The following is a 24,213-nucleotide window of genomic DNA, read 5'->3' as shown; positions in this document are numbered from 1 at the left end:
ATGATCCCAGTCTGTCATCTCACAGGGTTCCTCCTGGACTTGGAATCCCCAGGCTGACTCTCTAGGGCTTCTCTTGGATAAAATAAAATGGCAGGTTCCCAAAGGGAAGCAGGTGCTGGCCAGGCTGCCCACTAGTAAATCAGGGTCTGTGCTCTCAGGTGAAAAGGGGAGTGTCTTCCAGGCACACCCCACCCCCAAGAGCTCCACACTCAGGGTTCAGGATAAAGGGTTCACTGCACCTAAGGCAGAAGCCAAGGTCCAAAATGCAGCTGATGCACCGTCCCACCCAGCTTCCTGCTGGCCACTTCAGACAGTATTTCTTGATAGATACTCAGACAGGAGCCTCTTCTTGGTACTTCTCTCCCAGCTCATGGAGGGGCTGCCAGAGAGTAGCAGCCATTGGACACCTCAAACACTTGTTGTTGTTGTTGTTTGTTTGTTTGTTTTTCAAGACAGGGTTTTTCTGTATAGCCCTGGCTGTCCTAGAACTCACTCTGTAGACCAGGATGGCCTTGAACTCAGAAATCTGCCTGCCTCTGCCTCCCAAGTGCTGGGATTAAAGGTGTGCGCCACCACTGCCAGGCCACCTCAAACTCTTGACAAAAGGCCTTCATGGTCCAGGACAGATCTGTTAGTCTAACCCATCAGTGGCAGGTGAAGGTCCTCCAAAGGTCCCTGGAGAGGACTGGGGAAGGACAGCCTAGTGGGTATCCTCTCTACACAACCCTGTTCTCCCGTCCCTCTCCATTACCCTATCCTGTTCCCTACCTGGCCAGCTGTATGGGATAAGATACCTTCAGTGTTCGGTACCCACAGAGTGGCTAGAAACCCTTTTCAGGTTGAAAGGGATGAAAATTACGCTGGTGGCTTTTAAAGGCCCTGGGAAAGGAGCTTGTATAACCTCTGCCAGGAAAGGGGAGAAAAGAGAAAGAGACAGCAAAATGGTACCCAGGCCCCCACGGAGAGAGGCTTTTATGAAACCTGAACACCTGCTCAGCTTTGCACCAGCTCACTTGACCCTAGTCAGATCAGCAGTCCCTGGGTGCCCAGCAGGAGCAGCTCAGGTCCCAGGATAGCCCACCACAAGCACCTGGGGCTATGCCTAGCCAGGGGCCATGTTGGGGTATAACCCCTATACTCCTGAATGCCCTGGCAGGATGCTGCAGGTCTGGCCTGACCCTGGGGTGGCTATTGCTGAAGCAGACTCTGCTCCTATTGTTCTTGTCTGTCCAAAGATCAGACTGGACAAATGGGAAAGCGGTCGCCTTTGTCTGCTCCCGAAGGTTGCATTCACTAAACTGATCAGAGCACAAAGTCTTCCACGCAAGTCATTGCCTGTCTCCAAGGCCTGCTCACTAACAAAGGTATTATTTGTGATACCTTCTATCAAGGCCACCCAATTCCCCTAAACATCGGTTACTGCCTTCAGGACAGCCTGTGTCCCTCGCCTCCCTGACCCCCATGGAAAAGCCACACACAGTGGCTGATCCTCCTCTGATCATTGCTCATCCCCCTTTCTTGATGTTCCCAGGACCCAGGGAGTTGTTTAACATTTCCTTACTTCTTCTGGGTGTGTTTGTTTGTATTTGTGTGTGTGTATATGTGTGTGTGTTTGTTTTCGTGTGTGTGTGTGTGTGTGTGTTTGTGTGTGTGTTGCATCTTTAGGTAGGGTGTGTATGATGCCAGAGATCTAACTGTCCAACACTGACAGGGTCTCTCACAAGCATGGGTTTCAGTGACTAAGTTAGCCTGGCTGGCACGCCAGCCCCAGGGATCTGTCTCTGTCTCTGCAGCCTTGGGATTGAAAAGGCAAGCCTGCCAGCCTCAGATTTTATTTTTAGCATGGGGTGGGGGGGAATCTCGTTTTATTATTGATCTTCAAGGTCAGGGGGGTTCCAGAGAACCCTCGGCCTCAGCCTCTTGAGCAGCTGCGACTGCAGGTGAGTTTTACTACCTCAAACTTCGTAGGGGATGTGTGTGCCTTTTTTTTTGTTTTTTTTTGTTGTTGTTGTTGTTGTTGTTGTTTTTGTTGTCCTTGCTACTTTGTTTCACAAAAACCTTCAGTGGCTGGGTGTGGAGCAAGAGCCCTCCCTTCACTCCTGCAGGGGAATATCTAGAGAGAGCGCTGCCATCTCCAGTTCCAACAGATGCTTGGTGGTTCTGAAGGGGCATGGGGAGAAAGTGGACCCAACCACACTAGCCTGTGTGTGTCAAGAACACCATTTGCACTGGATCACGGAACTCTGTGTCGTGGAGACTTCTGCTCACAGCAACCATTGCCACCGGGCCCTGAGTGCCACTCTGCATCCATCCTTGTGGGAGTGCTTCCTGACACTGTTTAGCAGGTCGCCCTTCCACAAGCACCTACAGGGGGCCGTGGCTGGTCCCATCCTCTCTTCTTCTGCTGCTGGCCTGCGTCACACCCCTCTCCTTAGTATTCTTGCCTGATAAATGTGAAGTGGTCAGCCATTCTGGCATGCTGGACCTGAGGACTTTCTGGGCAAATCAGAGACCCCCCAGGACTTAGATGGTCACCCTGGCTAGATAAGCAGTCAGGTAGGGAAAGAACAAAACCCTTTACATTCCCTGCCTGTAGGGGAGGTGCCTCTGCTCAAGGGACAGGCTCTGGATGTGGAGGCCAGAGGTCAATCTCAAGGGCTGTTCCTTAATGCCGTCTACGCTGTGTTTTGAGAGGGTCTCTCATGGGCCTTTATGGAGTTCATCCATTAGCTTAGAATCCTCTTGTCTCTGCCTCCCTAGTGCTGGGGTTACAAGTCCTCCCAACCGTGGCAAGTGCTCCCCACCATGCAAGGCTTTTTCATGTGGGTTCTGGGCTCTGGGGTGGAAGTTGAACTTAGGTTCTTGCAAGGCAAGCACTTTACCACTAAGATGTCTTCCCAACTCCTTGGGACAGCATCTTCCTCCATCTGCCTCTCACGCCACCTCCATGAATCAATCCACCCTTCTCCAGTGGGCTTTTGCAAAGGGCTTTCTGAAAGAGAAAATCCAGGTGCATCACAAGAGGGGTGTGTAGGTGTAAGGCCATCATCAGTTTTAATTCTAGACTGTTCTGTCCTGTCTGCTGGGAGTTGAACCTCCCTTTTTGTTTCCAAGTGGCTCAGGGATGTGCCCACACTCTGCTGGAGGGTGACTCAAGTGTCGCCTCTGCAGGTGGCTTTCATCAAGTCAGATGAGACACGCTGCCCTTGGCCTGGGTCTGGAGTCGGTGTTTCTAGTCTAGGCTTGACTGTAAGTAAGTCCATCTCCGGAGGAGTGAAAGCCAGGGGAGCATTGAAGCGAGCAGAGGTGGCTAGGAACAAAGTGGCTCCAGAGAGCAGGGTAGAGGCTGTCATGAGTGTGTGTGTGTGTGTGTGTGTGTGTGAGTGTGTGTGAGTGTGTACATGTGTGTGTGAGTATGTGTGTGAGTGTGCATGTGTGTGCAAGAGTGTGAGTGTGTGTGAGAGAGCGTGCAAGTGTGTGTGTATGTGTATGTATATGTGAATGTGTATATGTGTGTGAGCGTATATGTGTGTGTGTGTGAGAGAGAGAGAAAGAGAGAGAGAGATTAACTTTCTGACAGCCCCGGTGGTTGAGCGGACCCCTGAGGGCTGTGACATCTGTCATTTAATTCTGTCCATTGGTACCTGCCATGGTCCAAGCATATCCAAGTTCTACCTTCCAGTGTGGGAGTTGGAGAAGCCTCTGCCTGGAACCACCTGACCTGTTTGTGGGCAAATTTCAAGAGAAGGAGAGTCCCAGATGACAGGGAGAGCCAAGAACAGGAGACGCCAGGTGTGTTCACTGGCCAGCTGCTACTTCAGCTCCCCCATCCCACCCCATCCAGAGCCTGTGAGATTCTTGCCCCACCTTTGGCTGACAGGCTCCCAGGGGGATTTCTGTGCTTGCCTAAGGTTGAGCCATGTATCCAGCATCCACCCGAGGTCCTCCACCCCCAGCCAAGTTGTCGGCATCCTTTCCCGTTGGCCCCAGATACTTCCTGGGGGCCTAATTCTCCCACAAGTAACTAGTCTGTCTCCCAGGCCTAGGACATTGAGAGGGACTGTGAGGTTGCCTCTCAGCGGAAGATAGAAGGCCAGGGAGACAGCTGGGGACAGGGAACAGCTGGGGTTGGCTAAGCAGGTGCACATCTGGACTACTACTGGTCTATACATTAAGCCATTCCCAGCTCCTGGTCAAGCTATTCCAATTGCACAGGCACCAACACGAGACACAGGGCAGGAACTGCACTTCACCTTTCTCTTTCCTACAAGGAGTAAGCAGCTCTTATTAGCAAATACCCAACAGCACCCAAGGCTGCCAGAGACTTTACAGCCATTTTTATTAGCTCTGCCAAGGCAAAGCACGAATCAACATCAGAGGGCATGACCCTGAACTGAGAGGGAAACAGGTGTTTGAGGGAGACACAGGGGCTGCAGAGGAGGGGCAGAGCAGCCAATGGAGGCAGCCTGGTGGATTCAAGAGCCGGACAAACTTTATAACCTCACACTTGGTCTCTTTCCAGCAGGGGTGAGGGACAGCTGAGCCAGGCAGGCTCTCAGCTCATAAGATTGCAGGGGGTGTGTTTAACCTACTTGCAAGAAAGAACTCTTCCCAGCCCCTTAGAGGCTCTGTTTCCATGCAAACAATGCTGTCCAAATGAAAAGGCACTCTCATCTCTTCATTAAAGTGCGGCCTCAGAGGACCCATTGCTACCTGAATCCGCACTCCTAGCCTGCAACGAGGTGCCGCGAGTGTATAAATGAAGACGTTTGAATTACAAAATGCCTTTTAAATAGAGTGCATTATACAAGTTTGGTCCTGAAGAGTCTCCTCATTTGATTGCTGGATTTTGGCACGAGACGTGAGGCCACACGCCATTTTCTTCCCTCCATCTGTTCCTCCTTCCTCCTTTTTGGGCCAGAGCCAGATCTGAGCTTGCAGCTAGACTGGACTTAATCCTTAAGAGAAAGGAAGCCCGGAGTAGGCTGTAAGTGAGGGGAGGGATGGGTTGCATCCTCACAGTCAGGAGATCACCATGGCAGCAGGATGCAGGTGGAGCAGGCTGGATGGGCTGGGGGAGGGGGATAGACTGAAGAGAGGAGAACAGAAAAGAGAGGTCCTGTTCAAGGAAAGGCTCAGGTTGGAGGAAAGGAAGACTTCTGTCCCTGAATGTACCCTACCAGTGCAAGGAATGGAGAAGAGGGGCCCAGAGGAACCAGCTTGCATCTCAGAGACAAACCCAGAGCTCCCTACCACTCCACTCTCCCAACCTGTTTTGTCTGGTTGGTACCACTATAGCCTGGGGCTTCGGGCCTTCGAGGTTTATAATCCACCACTGAGGTTCGCCCACAGCTCAGGAGCCTTTCCACCCACACTGCACCCCTGCTGCCCGCTGGATGTGAAGTTTGGGTGTAAAGCTCACTGACAGTGAATCCCTTAGCTGGGGAAGCAGATTGGATGTCCAGGACAGGTAGTGCCAGAAAGAAGCTTCTAGGAGGCTCACGAGTGGCAGAGCTCAATCTGAGGAGCTGGCTCATCGGGGGAAAGGCAAGGTGGCGCACATCACGTGACCACGCCCCCACATGCGCATGTGCTCGACTGAGCTCAATCCCTGGGAAAAGAGAAACGACTCCACAATGTTGCCCCCTAGCCGCCAGTCCATGCCCCAAATCACAGGCCCACACAGAACACATGTATACACTCACTCACACCCAAAAAAAATACACTTTAAAAATAACTAAACCTAAGAGGGTCGGGAAGCTGACTCACCAGATCAAAAGGTGCTTGCTGTCAAACCAGACTGCCTGAGTCTGACGCCCAGAACTAGCTTATGGTGAATGAAAACAGACCCCGCTGCTTATCGTTTGACCTCTACACGTGTGTCATTCCATGTGCGTGGTTAGGCACACCCTAACCATAAGCAAATAAATAAATAAGTAAATAGGATGACTTTTTTAGATGCAAAAATAAAGGCGAAAAGCCCTGAGGTGCGAGAGGGGGTACCTATCAGATCCCTTCGGAACAGTGCTTCTCAAACTGTGGGTAGCGACTCCTTTGGGGCCTGAACAACCCATTCCCAGGGGCTGGCATCCTGAGCATCAAACATTTTTGTTACGATTCATAACAGTAACAAAATTACAGTTATAAAGCAGCAGCAAAAATAATTTTATGAGTGGGGGTGTCCATAAATGTGAGGAACTGTTAAAGGATCGCAGCCCTAGGAAGGTCGAGCACTGCTGGCCTAGAGGACACCCAGCCATGCTGTCCCTCCGTGATCACACAGGAGAAACAAAAGCAGATATCCATGGATGTATTGCAGCTGCACGGCTAATGGTGAGAGCCTAAAGCAACACGAGTGCCCATCCGTGGGCAAACAGATAAAGATGTCCATATGGCGGAGCCACACTCATCGCAAGGTCCACGCAATGATGCGTGACTCAGTCATGACCAGGATGGAGGTGGTGTGGACAGAGGCCACCCACGAGTGAATGGCAAGCTAATGATGAAAAATGGGGTTCTGCGTTAAAAGCTCCGACCCCAGCCAGATTGGTACTATACCAAGTTAAAAGAATTTTTTTTTTAATATACGTATGAGGGTGGAGGGAGACAGAGATAGAGTGTCAGAGACATGGAGTGAGCAAGAGAGTGTGCACGCACACGTGTGTGTGTGTGTGTGTGTGTGTGTGTGTGTGTGTGTGTGTGTCGTGACATAGCAGTCCAGGTAAAGGTGGGAGTTGAACCCGATGGATTCTGGGAATATGGTGGCCGCTGTCCTGGCAACAGGTCTGTGGACCCGCCCATATCTGCGCAGGTTCTGGATGCTAACAACTACTGTGCAGCATACTCTTGGCTAGCTGACCCACAGCTCCCCGGTACCTCTCCTATCTCACCATAGGAGTGCTGGGATTATAGATGCACTCTACTGTATCCAGCTAGCTCTTCATGTAGGTTTGGGAATCAAACTCAGCAAGCACTTTAACCCACTAAGCCACCTCCCCAGCCCAGTGGCTGAAGCTTTAAGAGATGGGGCCTGGTGAGTGGTCTTTAAGTTATGTACGGTATAGCCTTAAAGGAGAGGGTGAGACCTGCCTCTTCCTCACTTGTCTTTTCTGGATTATTCTGCTTCTCCTTGCCACCCATATTCTGTCACAGGCCCCAGAGTATCAAGGTCAAACTCTGTGAGCTGAAATCTCTGAAACAGTGAGTTCAGATGAACCGTACTTTTGTTTAAGGTGATTGTCTCAGGTATTTTGTTACAGCAGCAAAACTAACACAGAAAAGCAACAAGTTTTGTAGGCCCTATAAGATACAATTTAGAGATTGCAGATCCTTGGCAATGTGTTTCCTAGGGATAGATAAGGAATCTGTGGCCATAGAGATAGATAGTGAATCTCTGGTCTGTCTATCTATCATCTGTCTGTGTGTCTGTCTGTTTGTCTGTCTATCTATCTATCTATCTATCTATCCATCTATTTATATGAGATCTTTGCATGAATGTCTGCATGCCAGAGGAGGGCATCAGATCCTCTTATACATGGTTGTAAGATGCTATGTAGTTGCTAGGACCTGACCTCAGGACCTCTAGAAGAGCAGCCAGTGCTCTTAACCCCTGAGCCATCTCTCCATCCCCAAATCTGTGATCTTCTAAGCACTGGGGGAATGGATTGCAAAAAGACATGAAAAAGCTTCAGGGCAGCACATGGGGTCATTATGTTGATGGTAGCCATAGTTTCAACATGCTGGAACCTGTTAAATACACCCACCATGAAGTTCATCAGTCGTACTTCAAGAAAGCTTAGGACAAAACTTAAAACCAGCAAGCATGGGGAAGCAGCTCAGGTGGCGAAGTACTTGCTGCTTAATTATGAGGACCTGAGATTGAACCTGATGCCCGTGTAGAAAGCCACGCATGATAGTGCCCGCTTGCTATCCCAGCAATGAGAAGCCAGAGCTGGGAAGACCTCTGAAGCTCACTGGCTGGTGAGCCTACCATGATTGGAGAGCCTCAGGCCCCATTGAGAGAGCCAGACTCAAAACACAGGGTGGCTGGCTCCCAAGGGACAGTGTCTAAGGTTGACTTCTGGCCTCTACATACACACACACACACACACACACACACACACACACACACACCCCAGATGCATGTGCAGTCACATGCATGTGAACACACTCCTACATACATACGCACATACACAAATGAACAATAGAAATAAAATCAGAAGGAAGGGAAGGCAGAGAAATGACGTGGTGGTTAAGAGCACACACTTCTCTTCTGGAGGATCCATGTTTGATTCCTAGCACCATATTAGATGGCTCACAACCACCAGTATCTCCGGCTAGGGGCATCTGTTGCCTCTGGCATCCTTGGGCACCTGCACCCCTGTGCACAGACACGTGCACATAATCAAAGATAAACAATAATAATGTAGCAAAATATAAAGCATAGAAAACCCCAGCAGAAGGGTAAGACTCTTGGGATACATGCTACACAACGGTAAAACTAACCTAGCACAATACAGAAGCCCCAAAGGTTGACAAGGTGGGACTGGCTTTTATTGTTTATTATTATTATCATTATTATTATTATTATTATTATTATTTTATGATGACCTTGTTCCTGAGGCAGGCTCATTACTGTCCAGCTCAATCCTTCTGAGAAGGAGGGAGGTGTCCTCACAGACAGGACAGAAAAACAAGTCCCTGGTGTCTCCATTCAAGCGTGCATCTCTGTCTGGCTCCTGACTAGAGACTGAGTATTGAAAACAGCATGAGGCTGTGGCTTAATAATTTGTCTTAAAATTTTAATCAATTAATGGCATAGGAGAAAGTAGGGCACGCACTGAGAGCTTGCCAGGCTCAGTTCTGTGTGTGTTTGTGCATCCCTTCATTGGGTCTCTGTAAATGTCCACCGCTGGCTTTCCCAGCTCCCCAGCAAGGCCACACGGTTGAATCCTACATCCTTTCCCTGGTCAGGTTCCTAAGTCCTGGGAGATTCTGGACAGAAGCTGAGACTCTCTTCCCACTGTGCCTAGACGGGAGTGCCCTAGGCCCTGAAAGCTTGAAGAGAATTCAGAGAAACACAAAGTCATTGTTTCTCCAGCAGGGAGGGAGCATATGGCTCTCCTTACCTGGGGAGGTGACAGGCTCAGAATAGAAACACACTGGGCCAACGGAGGCCAAATCACTCAGGAGGGGCTCAGCGCAGGAAGGAGTGAGAAGCAAGGGCAGAACACAGTGGGGCAGGGAGTTCGTCTGCCTCCTTACCTGCTGGAGGAGTTTATACCAGGGCACCTACCTGCTTACATCATGACTGGGGTCACACTACATCTTGTCTGTGTGCCTCAGTTTTCTCATCTGTGCAGTGGGAGGTCACGCCCTACAGTGAGGTTCAGTGAATGGGGAAGCCTCCATTGTGGATCTGCAAAGACCAGCACCTCTAGAGCTAAAATTCTATGTGGTATTGCCACACCCAATCATCAGATAGGAAAATTGAGACTCTGGAAGGCCAAATGGACTCAGCAAACACTATAAGCTAGCCAGGTTCACAAGAGACCCTGGCTCTTAATAGCTTTCTGTAGACCTGAACTTCTCAGATGCTCAGGAGCACTTAGCTAGTGGCCAAAAAGCTTTCAGGCAACCCCTAGGCTGGGAGAGAATATGGGTGAATGGTCAGACAGGAGAGGAAAGAGCTGGGCCTGTCTACTCTGTGGATGAGCAGTCAGGGCAGCCTTCCTGGCAGAGGCGGCTCGAGCGTTCTATGTATCCCCAGGATCTATGTCACCGGGCATTCTTGCTGCCCCAGCCCTACGTGGTACCCTTGGATGAGCCCTGGCAATCTTCCCAATAGTTTTGAGAGCGGTGTGACAGAGAAGGAAACTGAGCCTGAGAGAAGTCACATGTTTTCCTAAGAGGTACAAATCAGGAGTAGGACTGAGCTGGGAATCACATATTAATCCAACAGCCTGTTTTAACCCGCGTGCTTTTAACCACTCCACCACACTGCTGGGGTCAGAGGCTTTCCACGGGGACAGGAAAGAGAGAGATACTTCAAGGAGAGATAGAGTAGCTGGGTATCTCCACCGGCCACAAGGCTAACCCTGCAGGACACACAGAAGGTTTAAATGCTGACGCTCGTAGCTGGTGTAAATACCAGAACATGCTATAGACATAGATCGATCGGGGCACATAGTAGGTCTAGAGTCCAGGTCACATAGTGGACCCAAATGCTGAAGCATTCAGTTGGTCCAGATATCAGAGCACACAGTAGGCTGCTATGCTAAGGCAGACAGTAGGTCTAGATGCAGGTCACACAGTAGGTCTAAGTCTGTGCGCAGATATGGCCCTCGGGTCCCGCACCCTTGCAAAAGCCGCAGTGTCCAGCCCTTAGCCACACCTGGATGAGACTCAGGCCCGCAGGCAAAGACAACGACGTTTCTGCTCCACCTGTTCCCAGCTTTTCAAAAACACAATTACTCGCCCTTCAGAGACGCAGTCAGTGTTAGTAAACTCCAGTCTCTAAACCGCATTGCCCCTATCTGCGCACAAACGCTGTAGTTATTAATAGTTTATCGATCTGATCTCAGGCCATTGCTGATGAGAGCGGCCTCCTCCCCACCCCTGCGGCCCCCAGCTGCCTGCGAAGGCCTTCTACCCAGCCTGCTGATCAATGTCAGTCACTGCTGGGGGCGGGGCGGGCTCTGGGCCACTTAATCCACTTTCCGAGGACAACAGTGGAAGCAAGATCTCAGGGTTCGATGAAGGAGAAGAGGCGGTTAGGTCTGGATCAAAGCGGTGACCTGGCAGCTTTGGATCGGAGATGAGAGCCAGACAGATCACGGGATGAGGCTGCGTCTGTCCGGATTCAGATGGTAGCCGAGATAGGAGAAAGGCAGTGTGGGGTGCCCCGGACGCTCTTATCTTGGCCTCTTTCCCGTGATGTAAGATTATCCAAAGTAAAAATGTTATCTTACAAAGCAGCAACAAGGTGTCTGCAGGAAGAAAGAGCCAGAACAGAGTAAGGGAGAGGGTGGGGGTGAGGGGGCCGGAGGACGCCCTGTGGGCAGATCCTGGTCTTTTCTTTTTCTCCCAAAAGCTGAGGCAGCTTTGGAAGGGGTTTAGGCTGGCGAGGACCTTGTTTGGATTCTTCATGGAAGGGGTATTGAAAGGTACAGAAACCCCATTTAAATCCTGAGCTTGGCTTCAGGTGAGAATGGAAGATTGAGAATACAGTGTAGGACCCATGAAGAGATGGACACCCACGACCAGACCACTCACCGCCTGGGACCGTGGAACAAGAGCTATCAGGCATGCTCGGGGGTGAGTGATGTGGGTTAATGGCGCAGCCAGGCCAGGCATGAAACCTGGAGCCCAGCAAGGGGCACCAAGCCGAGCCGTAAGAATAGACCCAGATGGCAAGCTGTCTTTTCTTAAAAGTACCAAGCCGCACATCCACCGAGCTGTCTTCCACACCACCTGTGAGATGTCGCCCACACAACATATTGCTTGATGACACGTTCCTTGAGCGTGTCATCAAGCAGAATGATTCCTAAACATGTCCCCCGAGCTGGGATCACATAAACACATCTGCATAGACGTGCCCATGGGGTGGTCACCCTTGCGCCTCCGCCTATGCGTCAGCTGACCTCCTTACCGTCTGGTGACATCACCCAGGAGCCTCTGGCTACACCCATCCGTGGAGCCTGTTCCTTTACACGCCCCCTGCACCTGTCTCCCTCGAAAGTCGCTTAAGCAGGTCGACTGCATAATAGACACCTGTGAGGATAGTCGAAACATGTCACTTAAGGTGGCTGTCACTCAGGTGCCTTTGCGCAGGAAGCACATTGCTACTTTCAATCTAGCTGGGTTACAAAGAAGCGCATTCCCAGGGGAGACAGATTCCCTGCTGTTCCCACTGTCAAGGCGCTTTCTGCTGGGTGGATGATGGGGGGTGGCATCTGCCCCCCACAAAAAGGGCGCTCCCCACACTTCACTCCTCCCTGACAGTGAGGAGACCAGATGGCAACCCCTGTGTAGTCTATGGAAATGACGGTGTTGTTTATGCTAATAAGCGCTGGGTGCTGTGCTAGGGAGGGGCTGCTGGGGAGCTGGCTCAGCTAGCTCTAAGTGACAACCGCTTAGGAAGAGGCTGGGAGCCCAGGTGGGGGGAGTGGCGTGTGGCACGTGGCAAGGGTGGGGGTGCAGAGAAGTGACTTAGAGGCAAAAGAAGCTGAGATAGACTGGAGCCAGAGGTTAAACTGTTCATCACATACAAATGAAAAAGAGCGTTCAGTTCAGGGAGGAGAGATAATAACTTGCACGGAAGGGACCTCCCAACTCAGGGGCCACTCAGGAAGAGCCTGGGGCTGACACTGGCCTCTCCATCCCCCATAAGCAGGACCATGAACAAATATGGGTGTCTCCCCTGGTTTCTTGTCCACTTTGGGAATGTGATGATCAATACCAACACAGGGTCCTTGAAAACAGGCCAATAGAGCCTGGGACTTGATGAAATTTGAATTTGCCCAGCTTAGAGCCAAGCTGAGGCTCCTACTAGTCAAAGTGCCTGGATACTTCTTGGCAAGAATTCTCTGCTCTTAGGGCATCACAGGATGAGGGCCACCCATGGCCTCTGGACAGGTGCATGCAACACTCTGGCGTGCTTACTGGAGTCCATCTTCGTTGCGGTGGCCCAGGTTGCGTCATCTCCATTTTTTTAAATGAGAAAGTGGGTATTCAAAGGTATGACTTCCCCAAAGTCATGGGTTCCAAACCAGGGATGGGGGAGCATAATTTGAGCTTAGTTCTCAGGGCTCTTTGCAGCCTAGATGGCAGAAAGGGCTGTCACACTTGTGACTGTACCCTCTGGGAGAAATAATGGCATACCAACTCATCCTAGCATGGCCTGACCCCATAGGCCCTGTAGAAAGATCTAGATCAGGATTCATCAGACTACATTCTGTTTACCCATGCTTGTGAACTGAGCATGTTTTAATAACTTTAGATGGTTGGAGGAGAAAAAAGAAAGGCATGAGTGTATTCTGTGCCATGAACGTTCTGAGCAGCACAAAGCTTGACAATTACAAATAAAGTTTTATTAGAACCCCAGCTCACTGAGGCAGACCCTTGTTAACTGTGTGTGTCCCAGGAGGAAACAGAGAGACACGTTAAGTGAGATAATCTTTAAGACTTTTTGGATTAGTTTTTAAATTGTGTAGGTAGGAGTGTTTTGCCTGCACATGTGCACTGTGTGTGCAGAGCTAGTAGTGGCCAGAAGGTGGTGTCCGGGGCCCTAGAACTAAAGTTACAGACAGCTGTGAGCCATGTGGGTGCCGGCAATCAAGCTGGAGTCCTCTGCCAGAGCAACGAGTGCTCCTAACCACTGATCCATCTCTCCTGATCCCCAAGGTTGTCTGTCTGTCTGTCTGTCTGTCTGTCTGTCTGTTTGAATTTCTGTGTATATTTGTGTCTGGGGTGGGTGTGCACATGAGTGCAGGTGCTCACAGAGGACAGAGGTATCAGATCCCCCCCTTGGAGCTGGAGTGACAGGCAGTTTGGAGTCACTCGGTGTAGATCCTCTGTTAAAGTTCAGAACCGTCTCTCCAGCCCCAAGACCAGCCTCAAAGGGACAAAGCCTGAGATGTTTGTTCTTGAACCTTTCCAGTAAAAACGAAAAAGGGAATCTTGAGGGGGACCCCATACCCCAGGTCTAGGGACCTTAGAGGCAGAGCCACCACCTCCTAGCCCAGCCTGTGCTGAGCATGGGTGTGTAGCATGGGTGTGTAGGTCAGCTTCCCTGTGTCCACTAGGACAGAGATTCCTTGGGGATAGGGATTTCATTGTGTTTCTGGGAAGAAAGTGGTCCCCTTGGCACTATGGAAGGCAGGACTCTATGGCCTCATGGTGGTGTTTTAGCTGTACAGGGTGTGGCAGTTATGACCATCTCGTGTCTCAGTTTCCCTGTTTATAGATGATAATGACCAATCCCTGCATTGTGGCTGTGGTAAACTGCATAGGAATGCTCTTCTCCCACCATAGGTATATATATATTTAAATGCTTGGTCTCCAGTTGGTGAAACTGTTTGGGAAGGATTAGGAGGTGTGGTCTGGTTGAAGGAGGTGTATCACTAGGGTTGGTCTTTGAGGTTTCAAAAGCTCACTCCATGCCCAGTCTCTCTCTCTGTCCCTGCCTCCTGTCTTCAGCTCAGGGTGTAAGTAGCTCTCAGCTTCTGCTCTGGCTTCATGATAGTCATGGACTAACTCTCTGAAACTGTAAGCAAGCTCCCAATTGAATGCTCTCTTCTATAAGTTGCCTTGGTCATGGTGTCTCTTCACAGCAATAGAACAGTGGGTAAGACAACAGTGGTTTTAAAGAATGAGTCCGACTAGGCCTCACACTGGTGGCAACTAAACCCAGCTACTCTAAACCCTCATCACCCACATGACCAGCCCGGCAGTTAAGATGCTGCTTCTGAGCACAGATTTGGCTCACACACTGTCCACACCCCCTCCCGAGCTGCTGTAGCACCAGGCACGGAGCCTGGATACAGTGGGTGATGCGCAAATGCGGTCCTTCCTCCCAGTCTAGACCACAGGTGTGCAATGTCTTTGCAAAGTGGATGAGTGAAGCCTGGATAGATTTGTACAGGGGTTGGCCTCCTGAAACATTGCCTACTCATCCCCGCAATACCAGCCTCACCCCTTCATCTGCTTCTCTGCAGGCTGCCCGAGGTCCGGATCTCAGACAATGGTCCCTATGAGTGCCATGTGGGTATCTACGACCGAGCCACGAGGGAGAAGGTGGTCCTTGCCTCAGGCAACATCTTCCTCAATGTCATGGGTGAGTCAATATCCCGGGAAGGAGGGATGTGGGTGTGTTCATGCACGAGCAGCAGCCTGTCCTGAGACGTCTTGTAAAATCCCTGTGGTATATGTAGTGAACCATCTACTGCCCTCGTCTGGGAGGAGGAAAAGGCCAGACCGTGGCAAGCTGCGATTGGGGAAACTGGCCCCAATGGCCTCTTGTTAGGGACTCGTTGTCTTCCCTGTCCCATGCTGTAGGGACCCAGCGTGTGCTTCATCCCTGACTCTCATGGGCTAGGTATGTGACGGGCTGCTTGCTGATTGGACTAGAGGAGTCATGAAGGGAAGAAGGACTGGTGTCCAGAGACAACACACTACCACAACCCTGAGCTTTTTCACAGAAGGTTGGCGAGGGACGTCAGTCTCTAGAGCCACCCAGGGCTGGCTCTGTGGCATAGAGGCTCTGAGCTTGTGGCTCTTGTAGCCGCTTTCCCCAGGCTGAGGCCAAGGCTGTATCAGGACAAGCCCCAAGGAGCAAGTGCTATGGGAATCCTCTCCAGGGCCTGACTGCCGCAGCCTCCAGGGAGGGGACCCCGCACCTCAGCTGTGCCACACTCCAGAGACTCCCTCCATTTCCCTCCTGGGGCTTTTCTGCGAAGTCCAGGAAGTTAAAGAACATTCTGCGCTGAGTGTGGGGGTCTCACTCTGGCTCTGTACCTCTGTTTATGCATCTGTGACATGGGATGGCAATACTAGTATCTGTCCAGTTGATGAGGCATTGGCGGAATGGACTGTCACCCAGCCTCAGTTTCCCCACTGGAGGTGCAAAGGCCTTTCTCTGAATAGGCCCAGGCAGTTCCACCAGCACCGTGCTCTTGTGGCATTCTGTGACCAGTCCTCTGGAGGAACTCTTCGGTTTGGCCTTGACCCAGCCTCCGCATCTCTGTTTTTCCTATCAAATAATATTTGTCAGGGCAACAAAGCCTGTTATACCCTGGCAATCGATGAGAGCACAAAGGCCCTGCGGAGAGTCCTCGATCTGGGGAAATTGAAAACCTCCAAAGGCTGCAGATCCTGGGAGCAACATTGATTCCACCACGGTAGCTTGGGGAGGGGGAGGTGGCATTGCTGGACAGACTGGCTGGCTCCTCTGATAGAGCATGCCTAGTGCCCAGCCGCGCAATGGCCACCCCAGGGAAGAAACACAGCTCAACCTACACCATCCAGGGTCTCCCAATCCAAGGAGTGGTCCAGGCCCATTAATTACTCGTCAAATGTTTGTGAAGCATCCAGGGCACCTTTTCTGGGTCCAAACTTTGAACGGAATGAAGTCTCTGTCCTTGGTGATGTTGGCTGGCGTATAGGGTGTGAGCCAGGAGAGCCAGGCATAAGACACATGTGCAGATGAAGCAGTAAGATGTCAGGTGACTGTGACAGATGGAGTAAAGTGATGGGTAAAGAGGATCTGCAAAGGAAGGCCATGCTAACTAGAAGAGCCGGAGGCAGAGGAGGCCAAGTCCCACTGGGGCCACTGGGCGCTTAGCTCGGTCCTTGTACATATCCACACATTGTGGTACTCTTTCCTTACAGCTAGCCAGGAAGGAAAGACTGTCCCGAACCATGTTTATTTCTGTTCATTTTGGAATTTGAGACAGGATCTCATGTAGCTCAGGCTAGCCTCAAACTTGCTACCTAGCCAATGGTGACCTTAAACTTCCAATCCTCCTGCCTCCACCTCCCAAATGCTGGGATTATAGGTGTCTGCTGCCATGCTCAGTTTATGAGGTACTGGGAATTGAACCCAGGACTTCATGTATGCAAGGCGAGTGCCCTACCCACCTGGCCACACGCCTGGCCTTACGAGGCGCATTGTGTAGATGCCTCTCTGTTTGACCAGTGTGTATGATGCTTCAGGGCCTTGAGTTGTCTGAGGAATGAAGGCTCTGGTAGCCTGGGGTGCTTCTGGGAGTGGCGTGGGCAATGGGGGCGCTCTGCCTACTTGACTTCCCAGCCTCCTCTTTAGAGTCCACCCGTCGTTGACTCTGATGTCCAACCGTTTTGCCCTGGAGAAGGGACCAAAACCTACTGCAGCCTTTAGGAAAGCAGCAAGCACCCACTTGCCATGCCAGCTGTGAAAGTCTCCCCTCCAATGACATTTCGTGCCACCCAACCACCGTGACACGATGGCAGCGTCCTGTCCTTTCTCTGTGGTCTGCACCCAGTGACTCAGCAACCATCAATCAAAACCTGGGAGGGTATAATGATGTCTTGGCACATGTGTGTCATGTGTCTTTGGCCTAATGTGTATATACAGAGGCCAGAAGGAGGTATCGGGTGTCCTCTGTCACTCTCTGCCCAGTGGCAGGGTCTCTTTGTGGACTGGAAACTTGAGCTTTTCAGCTAGACTGGCATCCAGCAAGCGCCAGCAGGCCCCTCTCTTCTGAGAACAGATCTAGCTTATATGGAGGTACTGGGATTTGAATTCTGGGTCTCCTGTTTGCATGGCAGGTTCCCTTAACCACTGAGCCATCTATCCAGCTCAATGAGGTTTTAGTTTTAGTTATCCATCTTCTTGTGTGTGAGTGTGTGAGCGCATGTGTGTGTGTGTGCGCGCGCGCACGCGTGCATGCGCACGCATGCACTTGCATGTGAGCACACACGTATTTGCATATGTGAAGAGTGTGTGTACATGGGCACCTGCATATGGATACCGAGCTTGTTATTTACAGTCATCCTTAATTGCACTACCATGGAGGCAAGGCCTCTCAATCAAACCCAGAGCTTGCTGATTAAACTATAGATATCGACCTATCTGTCCATCTTGTTCTAGGGAATTCCAGGAGGGCCACCACACCTACCCGCCAGTTACATGGACTTGGGGTGGCAGGAGGCAGGATTTGAACTTTGGTTGTCACACTTGCACTACAAGCTCTTTAACTCCTGAACCATCTCCCAGCCCTGAGAGGTTTTCTAAATTATGTTTGCCCCTAACTCCATGACTTTCTTCAAATACATCTGGGTCAGAGCTGATTTGCAAAATCACAGGCCCTCACGATGTACACTCGTCCGTATCCCCACCCAGATCCTTTCTCAGCATCTCAGAGACCCTCCAAGTGAGCAGAGGCTGTTCAATGCCTGGGTCCCCTTTGTGTCATGAGTGTGTGCCAGCTTACAGCAAGGCAGGAGGGGACCCCAGATATGGGAGTACGGAGAGCCTCTGGCATAAGTGGGGTACATAGCATACAAGGCCCAGGCCACCTCCATCAAAGCCACTGCACACCATCCATCCCTCACAGCTGCTCCCAGAGGCCTCTGGGTAGAGATGAAGCTGAGAGAGTGGCTGTAATTTCACGCCTCTCACATCCCACCATGTGGTAGGAAAGACATTTGGGAGGCCCGTGAGCGACACTCAGGGTGTGTGCTGCATGGCATCCATTAAAATGTTTCTATCCGAGCTGCTGACAAATCGGGAGCCAGTTGGAGAGCTGTGTGCTGGGCTCTGGGAATACGTTGCTCACAGGAGGATGGTGGAGCTGCTTCCTGGAGTTGCAGGTCATGGGGGCGAGCGTGTTAAAGGGTTTGTGTTACAAGCCATTAAACATAATGAGGCCTGGGCTCCTCGCCCCTCCCAGAGCTGAAGTCTTTCTCTGGAGTGGCCAGGGGCAGCACCTCAGCCACAGGTCGTGGCATCTTGCCTGTACTGGTCCCAGCTCAGCGCACACACCAAGGCTGACCACGTGTCCCTACAAGGGCTCTTACAGACAGCTGTCCTTGTTTTACAGAACAAGGAACAGAGGCCCTGAGCGTTAAGAGACCTGCCATGTGAGAGACAGAATCTGGGGCTAGGAAGTCCTGCATGGCTTATCTTGTCCACAACCAGCAGCCCTGACTCCCTCGGGACTCTCAAGAGAATGCCTCTACATTTGACATCGGTTATTTATAACCCAAATCCCTACTGTACTGAGGTGTAGGCCAGAGGCCTCACTCAGAGCCCAGGCTGGACCATCTGGCACTGAACTCTCCTATAGTCAGGGAGGGCTGTGGTACCCGGGCAAGGATGAAGCCTTCTGGGGAAGGGAGAGGAAACATCCACATTGACTTTGTTCCATCCTCCTCTTCAACCTCTGCCCAGGACAACCCTCCCCCTCAGCTCTCCTAGCAGAGCACCGAACTTGTCATCCTGCAGATGAGATGACAAACTCCAGTTAAGTTTGCGTCTACTCTAACACAGATGGAACATACCATTCAACTTCTTTTCCAGTAATAAAGTAAAATAAAAATTAATAGTTAATAATACATAATGTCTTTTTTTTTTTTAAAGACAGGGTCTCATGTAGCCCAGGCTGGCCTCAAACTCATTGTGTAATCAGCCATGACCTGAACTTTTTCTTTTAAAAATTCATCTTTTTTTAATTTAAGTGTATGAATGTTTTGTCTGCGCGTGTGTCTGTGCATCATGCATGCAGTGTCTTCAGAAGCCAGAAGAGGGCAGCAGATTCCCTAGAACTGGAGTTAGAGATGGTTGCTAGCTGTTGGGTGGGTGCTGGGAACTGAACCTGGGTCTTGTGCTCTTAACTACTGAGCCATCTCTCCAGCTTCTGGAGCTTTTACTCTTCCTGACTCTGTCTCCCAAGTCCTGAAATCGCAGGCTGAACCATGCCTGTTTTTCTGAGGTGCTGAGGACAGAAAGAAGGGCCATTTGCATGCTGGGCAAGTGTCCACCAGCAGAGCCCAGAACAATAGATCAGAAAATGACTTTGATGTCCTCAGGGTCCCTCTTCATTTGGGAAGTGAAGAGCTAGCAAGCTTGGCCAACCCTCAGTTGTGTGTGTGGCCCCGGGTCATTATGGATACCACTCAACATAATCTGGAACTTACCTATGAGATGTCCTTTGCAGTTTATAGATGACATCGTATCGCAAGGTCAAAAGAATGGACATGCCTGTGGCACATTCTGGGTACCACCATGCCATGTACTTCAGGTGCAGACCAGAAAGTGGGCTCTGATCCTGTGCCGCAGTCATGTAGTGTGCCCAAAAGTGGTCAGGAAGCAGCAGGGTAATTAAGAGCCAGTAGAAAGGTGGGGGTCATTTTGGACAGGGCCCCTTGGAGGAGGTGACATTCGGAGACAGTACAATGGCAGCTGAGGACTTCCTTACTCCGCATCCCCTACTTTCAATCCTGCCCTAAGCCTAGAGTCCAGCAGAGAGCCAGACAGAGTCCTCGCCTCGGTGCCCTGCCTTCCAACAGAGATGGCAGAGGTTGAGGTGCCCACATGGAAGCTGAACCTTCAAAAGTGCGTTCATCCCCTAGGCCTGCCTGGAGCTTGTGACCACGAACTGCCAGACGGTGGCCAGAGAGTGGCCATAGTGTCTGGTGGCTGGTGACTGTCACCACCTTCAGCGATCCGCCCCAAGACTCATGGCTCCTTCATGCAAGTTGATCTCTGCATCATATTGGTATCACTTTCCAGGAGGCCTGTCTACTTTCTTTCTGATTTATTTTTATTTTATTTGATGACGGGGTCTCATGAATTCCACGCCTTGGAACCAAGGGTGACCTTGAACTCGTGGTATTTCTGTGTCTACCTCCAGATGGCTGGGTTTACAGACATGTGTTGCCACATCAGGTTTATAGAATTCTGGGGATCCGACCCAGAGCTTCGTGCAGGCTGGGCAAGCACTCGCCTGGCAGATCTACTTCCCAGTCTGCTCCCTACACTCCGTTCTTCTGAGGACACAGGTCATTAGATTAAGACGTGTCCTGATTCAGTGTGCTATCATCCCAGTCTAATTACATGCATAAGGTCACACTCTCGGGGACCAGGGCTTAGGACTCACCATATGTTTGGGGAAACGATGTCAAGCCATGACAGTAACAGAGGGAGGAGGGAGGAGGGAGGAGGGAGGAGGGAGAAGGCTGTGGTTGGGATGCCACCGCTCTGTGTTCTCAACGACATGGTCACCCATGTTGTGAGGTTAACACACCAGGCTCTGACTGTTCACATCCTCCCTCGAGGACACTCGGGCACTCAACTAGGTAATCCTGAGGCTTACCCTCTAACAGAGGGGGAAACAGCAAGGTGGTATAGCTTGTCTGGTTTCCCTAGCCAGAAAATAGGGAGTGGGGATGGGGCGAAGATTTATCCTAGGCCATTCCTATTAGTCTCAGTCCTGGTCAGTGTTTTATAAGAAAGCATTGAACTGTGGCTGGCTCATGGTTCAGAGGTTTAGTCCATTCTCATCATGGCAGCAAGTATGGCGGCACATAGATAGACATGGTGCTGGAGATGGAGCTCAGAGTTCTACATCTGGGTCTGCAGGCATCAGAAAGACAGTGAGTCACTGGGCCACACTTGGTCTTTGGAAACCTCAAAGCCTACACCCAGTGACATTTTCCTCTAACAAGGCCACGCCTCCTAATCCTTTCAAATAGTGCCACTCCCCAGGGGCCAAGCATTCAGACTAGGGTGGGCACTCCTATGCACACTACCACACCACCCACTCTGAAGGCAGCTTACTAAGCAGTGGGAACCCAGACAGACAGGCCCTGGCAGTGCCCACCCATACTCCCAGCACTCAGGAGCGTGAAGATTTCAAGGTTATCCTCAGCTATGTAGGAGCTTGATGCCAGCCTGGGCTACAGGAGACTCTGGCAAGAGCAAGATTGAGCAAGCCTCCTCTCAGGAAATTCCCCAACCCCCGCTCCTTTTAGAGCCTCCCCATGAGGCTAGCAGAGTTAACTTCGATGCTTTCCACACACAGAGCCCCAGAGAGCAGTGCTCAAGAGTGACACATGCCCACTGGCATGCCTACTTTCCAACGTGTTCTGCACAGCTTTTCTTGTGGCTGGTGTTCATTCCCAACCCTCACCTTACTATTTTATTCAATGGTTCTATTGATTTATTCATTTAATGTGTCCCATTTACACTCAGGACCCTGAAGCCACCGCCGTAGCCAGTTCTAGAATGTTCCCATCACTTCCCCAAAGAAGCCTTGTGGCCACGACCATACAGTCACTTCCCAGCTGGCTTTTCTTACTGTGATTATTTCAGACAGCACTTCGATCTCCCTTTAGTATTAAGTTGTATTCCACTGTACGGGGTTTCTCTTATTCACGGACCCTTTGTCTGTGGAGGGCTTCGTGTTGATCCTACCTTGTGGAGCTCACGAATCATGCCGCCGTGAATACCATGAACAAGTTATTGTGTGAACATAGTTTCTGTTTTCTCCTCTGTGTGCCTGGAAGAAAATTGCCAAGAAAGATGTGAACGGGTGCATGGCCTTTTAAGAGAATAGCAGGAAGCGTTTGCAGCTGCTGCACCGGTTTGGGGGGGGGGGCGGGATTTGGGCGGAGCTTTCTTTTTGTTATAGTTTCAGCTTGGGTGGGTGTTTTTTGAGACAAGGTATCCCTCTGTAACCCAGGCAACGCTTCACTCACTGCAATCCTACTGCCTCAGCCCCCCTAGCACTGGGATCATGTGAGACTTCAACATGCCTCCCAGCAGCATCTGAGGAACCCCGATGCTTGCCAACACTTGTTATTAAAAGCCAGGGGCCTTTTCAGTCTACCCCTCCATTCTGGTGGTGGGAGGAGGTGCCATCTCCTCGCAGGTGTGAACCTCGTCCCCCCTGCAGGAGGCCGGCTCTTGGCCATGTCCTATCTCCCTAGAGACTGGCCAATGCCTAGGCTTTATTTCTGTGTTGTTTAGCTGGAAGAGTCCCTGATCTCCAAAGTCCCTTATCACAGTCTGATCTGCATGCCCCTCTCCCATCCTGTAGGCCTCACTTTCAGGAGGTGACCTCAGAAGAACAGGGGACGTCTATTCCCGTCTATTATACCTGCTTCTCTTGTATTGCCCTGTTGTTAGCACCTTCGTTAGAGAGCCCTTGGCTGATGCTAGGTGCAATTTACCCTGTCTTTTCTTTTAAGAGTTTTTTTTTTTTTTATGACTTTAGCTCTTTCATTGGACAGACAGCAGACAGTACTTGCTGAGTTCTTATATTGATGGGGAGAGGGAGGGGTCCAGGTACCCCAGCCGTTCCTGGGGCAAGCTATTCATCCCATTGAACTCGCTCAGCCTGGCTAGTAAGCATGCACTAGGGTAGGACTCCTCTGTGTGATTCTTACAGAGGGCCACTGGGTCTCATCCCATTTGTGGGCTGCATCTTGCCATTTGATGAACAAAGGGGAAGATATGACAGAGTCAAGTCCCAGAACTATCCACGGCTTGGGCAAAATGCAGCTGCTTTATGGATATTATTGGTGGGCAAATACATCTTTTTATATAAAAAAGATTTTATTTATTTATTTATTCATTCACTTATTTATTTATTATTTATGTATATTGGTGGCTTACCTGTGTGTACGTCTCTGTGAGAGTGTCAGACTCCTGGAACTGGCAGTTGTGAGCTGTGGGTGCTGGGAGTTGAACCTGGGGCCTCTGGAAGATCAGCCAGTGCTTTTAACCTCTGAGCCGTCTCTTCGGTCAGGCAAGCCATTTTCAACAGAAAGTAAATAAATAAATAAGTAAATAAGATGTTTCTCACACACCTGGCTTCTTTTTTAAAGTTTACTTATTTCACTAATCTCTGTGTGCTCCCTGAATGAGTTTATGCGTATTGCCTGCATGCGGGTACACACAGAAGCCAGGGAGGGGGCACCTCATCCCCCAAGAGCTGCAGTTATAGCAGTTGTGAGCCCCCTGATACCCAGGCCCTTTGCAAGTGCAGTATGTGCCTCGTGTGGGTGCCCTGATAGACGGAAGCTTCTAGAAGAAAAGAACCAGAAGTTTCCAAGGATTGGTGGCGGCCGCTCTGCCTCCCAAGGCCTGGCAGAGGATTCAAATCCTCCCCAGTGCCCTTCTCTTCAGAAGGGCAAACTCCCAAGAACTCTGGAGAGTTCCCTCTCGTCTCGGATATTACTCTGTTGTTGCGATAGAACACCCTGACCAAGGCAACTGACAGAAGAAAGACTTAATGGGGGCTCACAGTTCCAGAGGGAGAGTTCATGACAATCATGGTAAGGGATGGGGGCATGGCAGCAGTCAGGCCGGCAAGGCTCTGAGGCTCTAGCTGGAAGCTCAGATCTTGAGATACAACCCTGAGGCAGAAAGAAGGAGATGCCACACAGGGAATGTTGGTGCAGTCTTTTGAAATCTCAAAGGCATCCTGTGACACACCTCCTCTAACAAGACCATACCCCCTAATCCTTCCCGAACAGTTCCACCAAGTCAGGGCCAAGTAAGTATTTAAACATATGAGCCTAGGGGAGCCATTGTGGTGCAAATCACCACACCTCTCAAGAAGCCAGTACATGGCCAGGTGGTGGTGGTGCACGCCTTTATTCCCAGCACTTGGGAGGCAGAGGCAGGCGGATTTCTGAGTTCGAGGCCAGCTTGGTCTACAGAGTGAG

The 24,213-nt window shown here is 50.8% G+C and overlaps 1 protein-coding gene and 1 long non-coding RNA gene across 2 annotated transcripts in view; one reads left to right on the top strand and one right to left on the bottom strand.

Annotated features, from left to right (window-relative positions):
* The window catches only part of Igsf21 (immunoglobin superfamily member 21), a 224,779-nt gene that overhangs the window by 169,724 nt on the left and 30,842 nt on the right, over nt 1–24,213 (top strand). The window contains exon 4 of the mRNA XM_031379276.1: nt 14,718–14,836. Within this exon, the coding sequence (XP_031235136.1) occupies nt 14,718–14,836 (119 nt within the window). The remainder of the gene's footprint in view (nt 1–14,717; nt 14,837–24,213) is intronic.
* LOC116096936 overlaps nt 21,877–24,213 on the bottom strand; it is an 8,342-nt gene continuing 6,005 nt past the window's right edge. The window contains exons 3-4 of the long non-coding RNA XR_004121159.1: nt 23,159–23,281; nt 21,877–22,040 (exon numbers count right to left, since the gene is read on the bottom strand). This is a non-coding gene — a long non-coding RNA (uncharacterized LOC116096936). The remainder of the gene's footprint in view (nt 22,041–23,158; nt 23,282–24,213) is intronic.

Source organism: Mastomys coucha, unplaced genomic scaffold, assembly GCF_008632895.1.
Source record: "Mastomys coucha isolate ucsf_1 unplaced genomic scaffold, UCSF_Mcou_1 pScaffold18, whole genome shotgun sequence".
Classification (NCBI taxonomy): Eukaryota; Metazoa; Chordata; class Mammalia; order Rodentia; family Muridae; genus Mastomys; species Mastomys coucha.
This window is presented reverse-complemented; position numbering and strand designations above follow the sequence as displayed.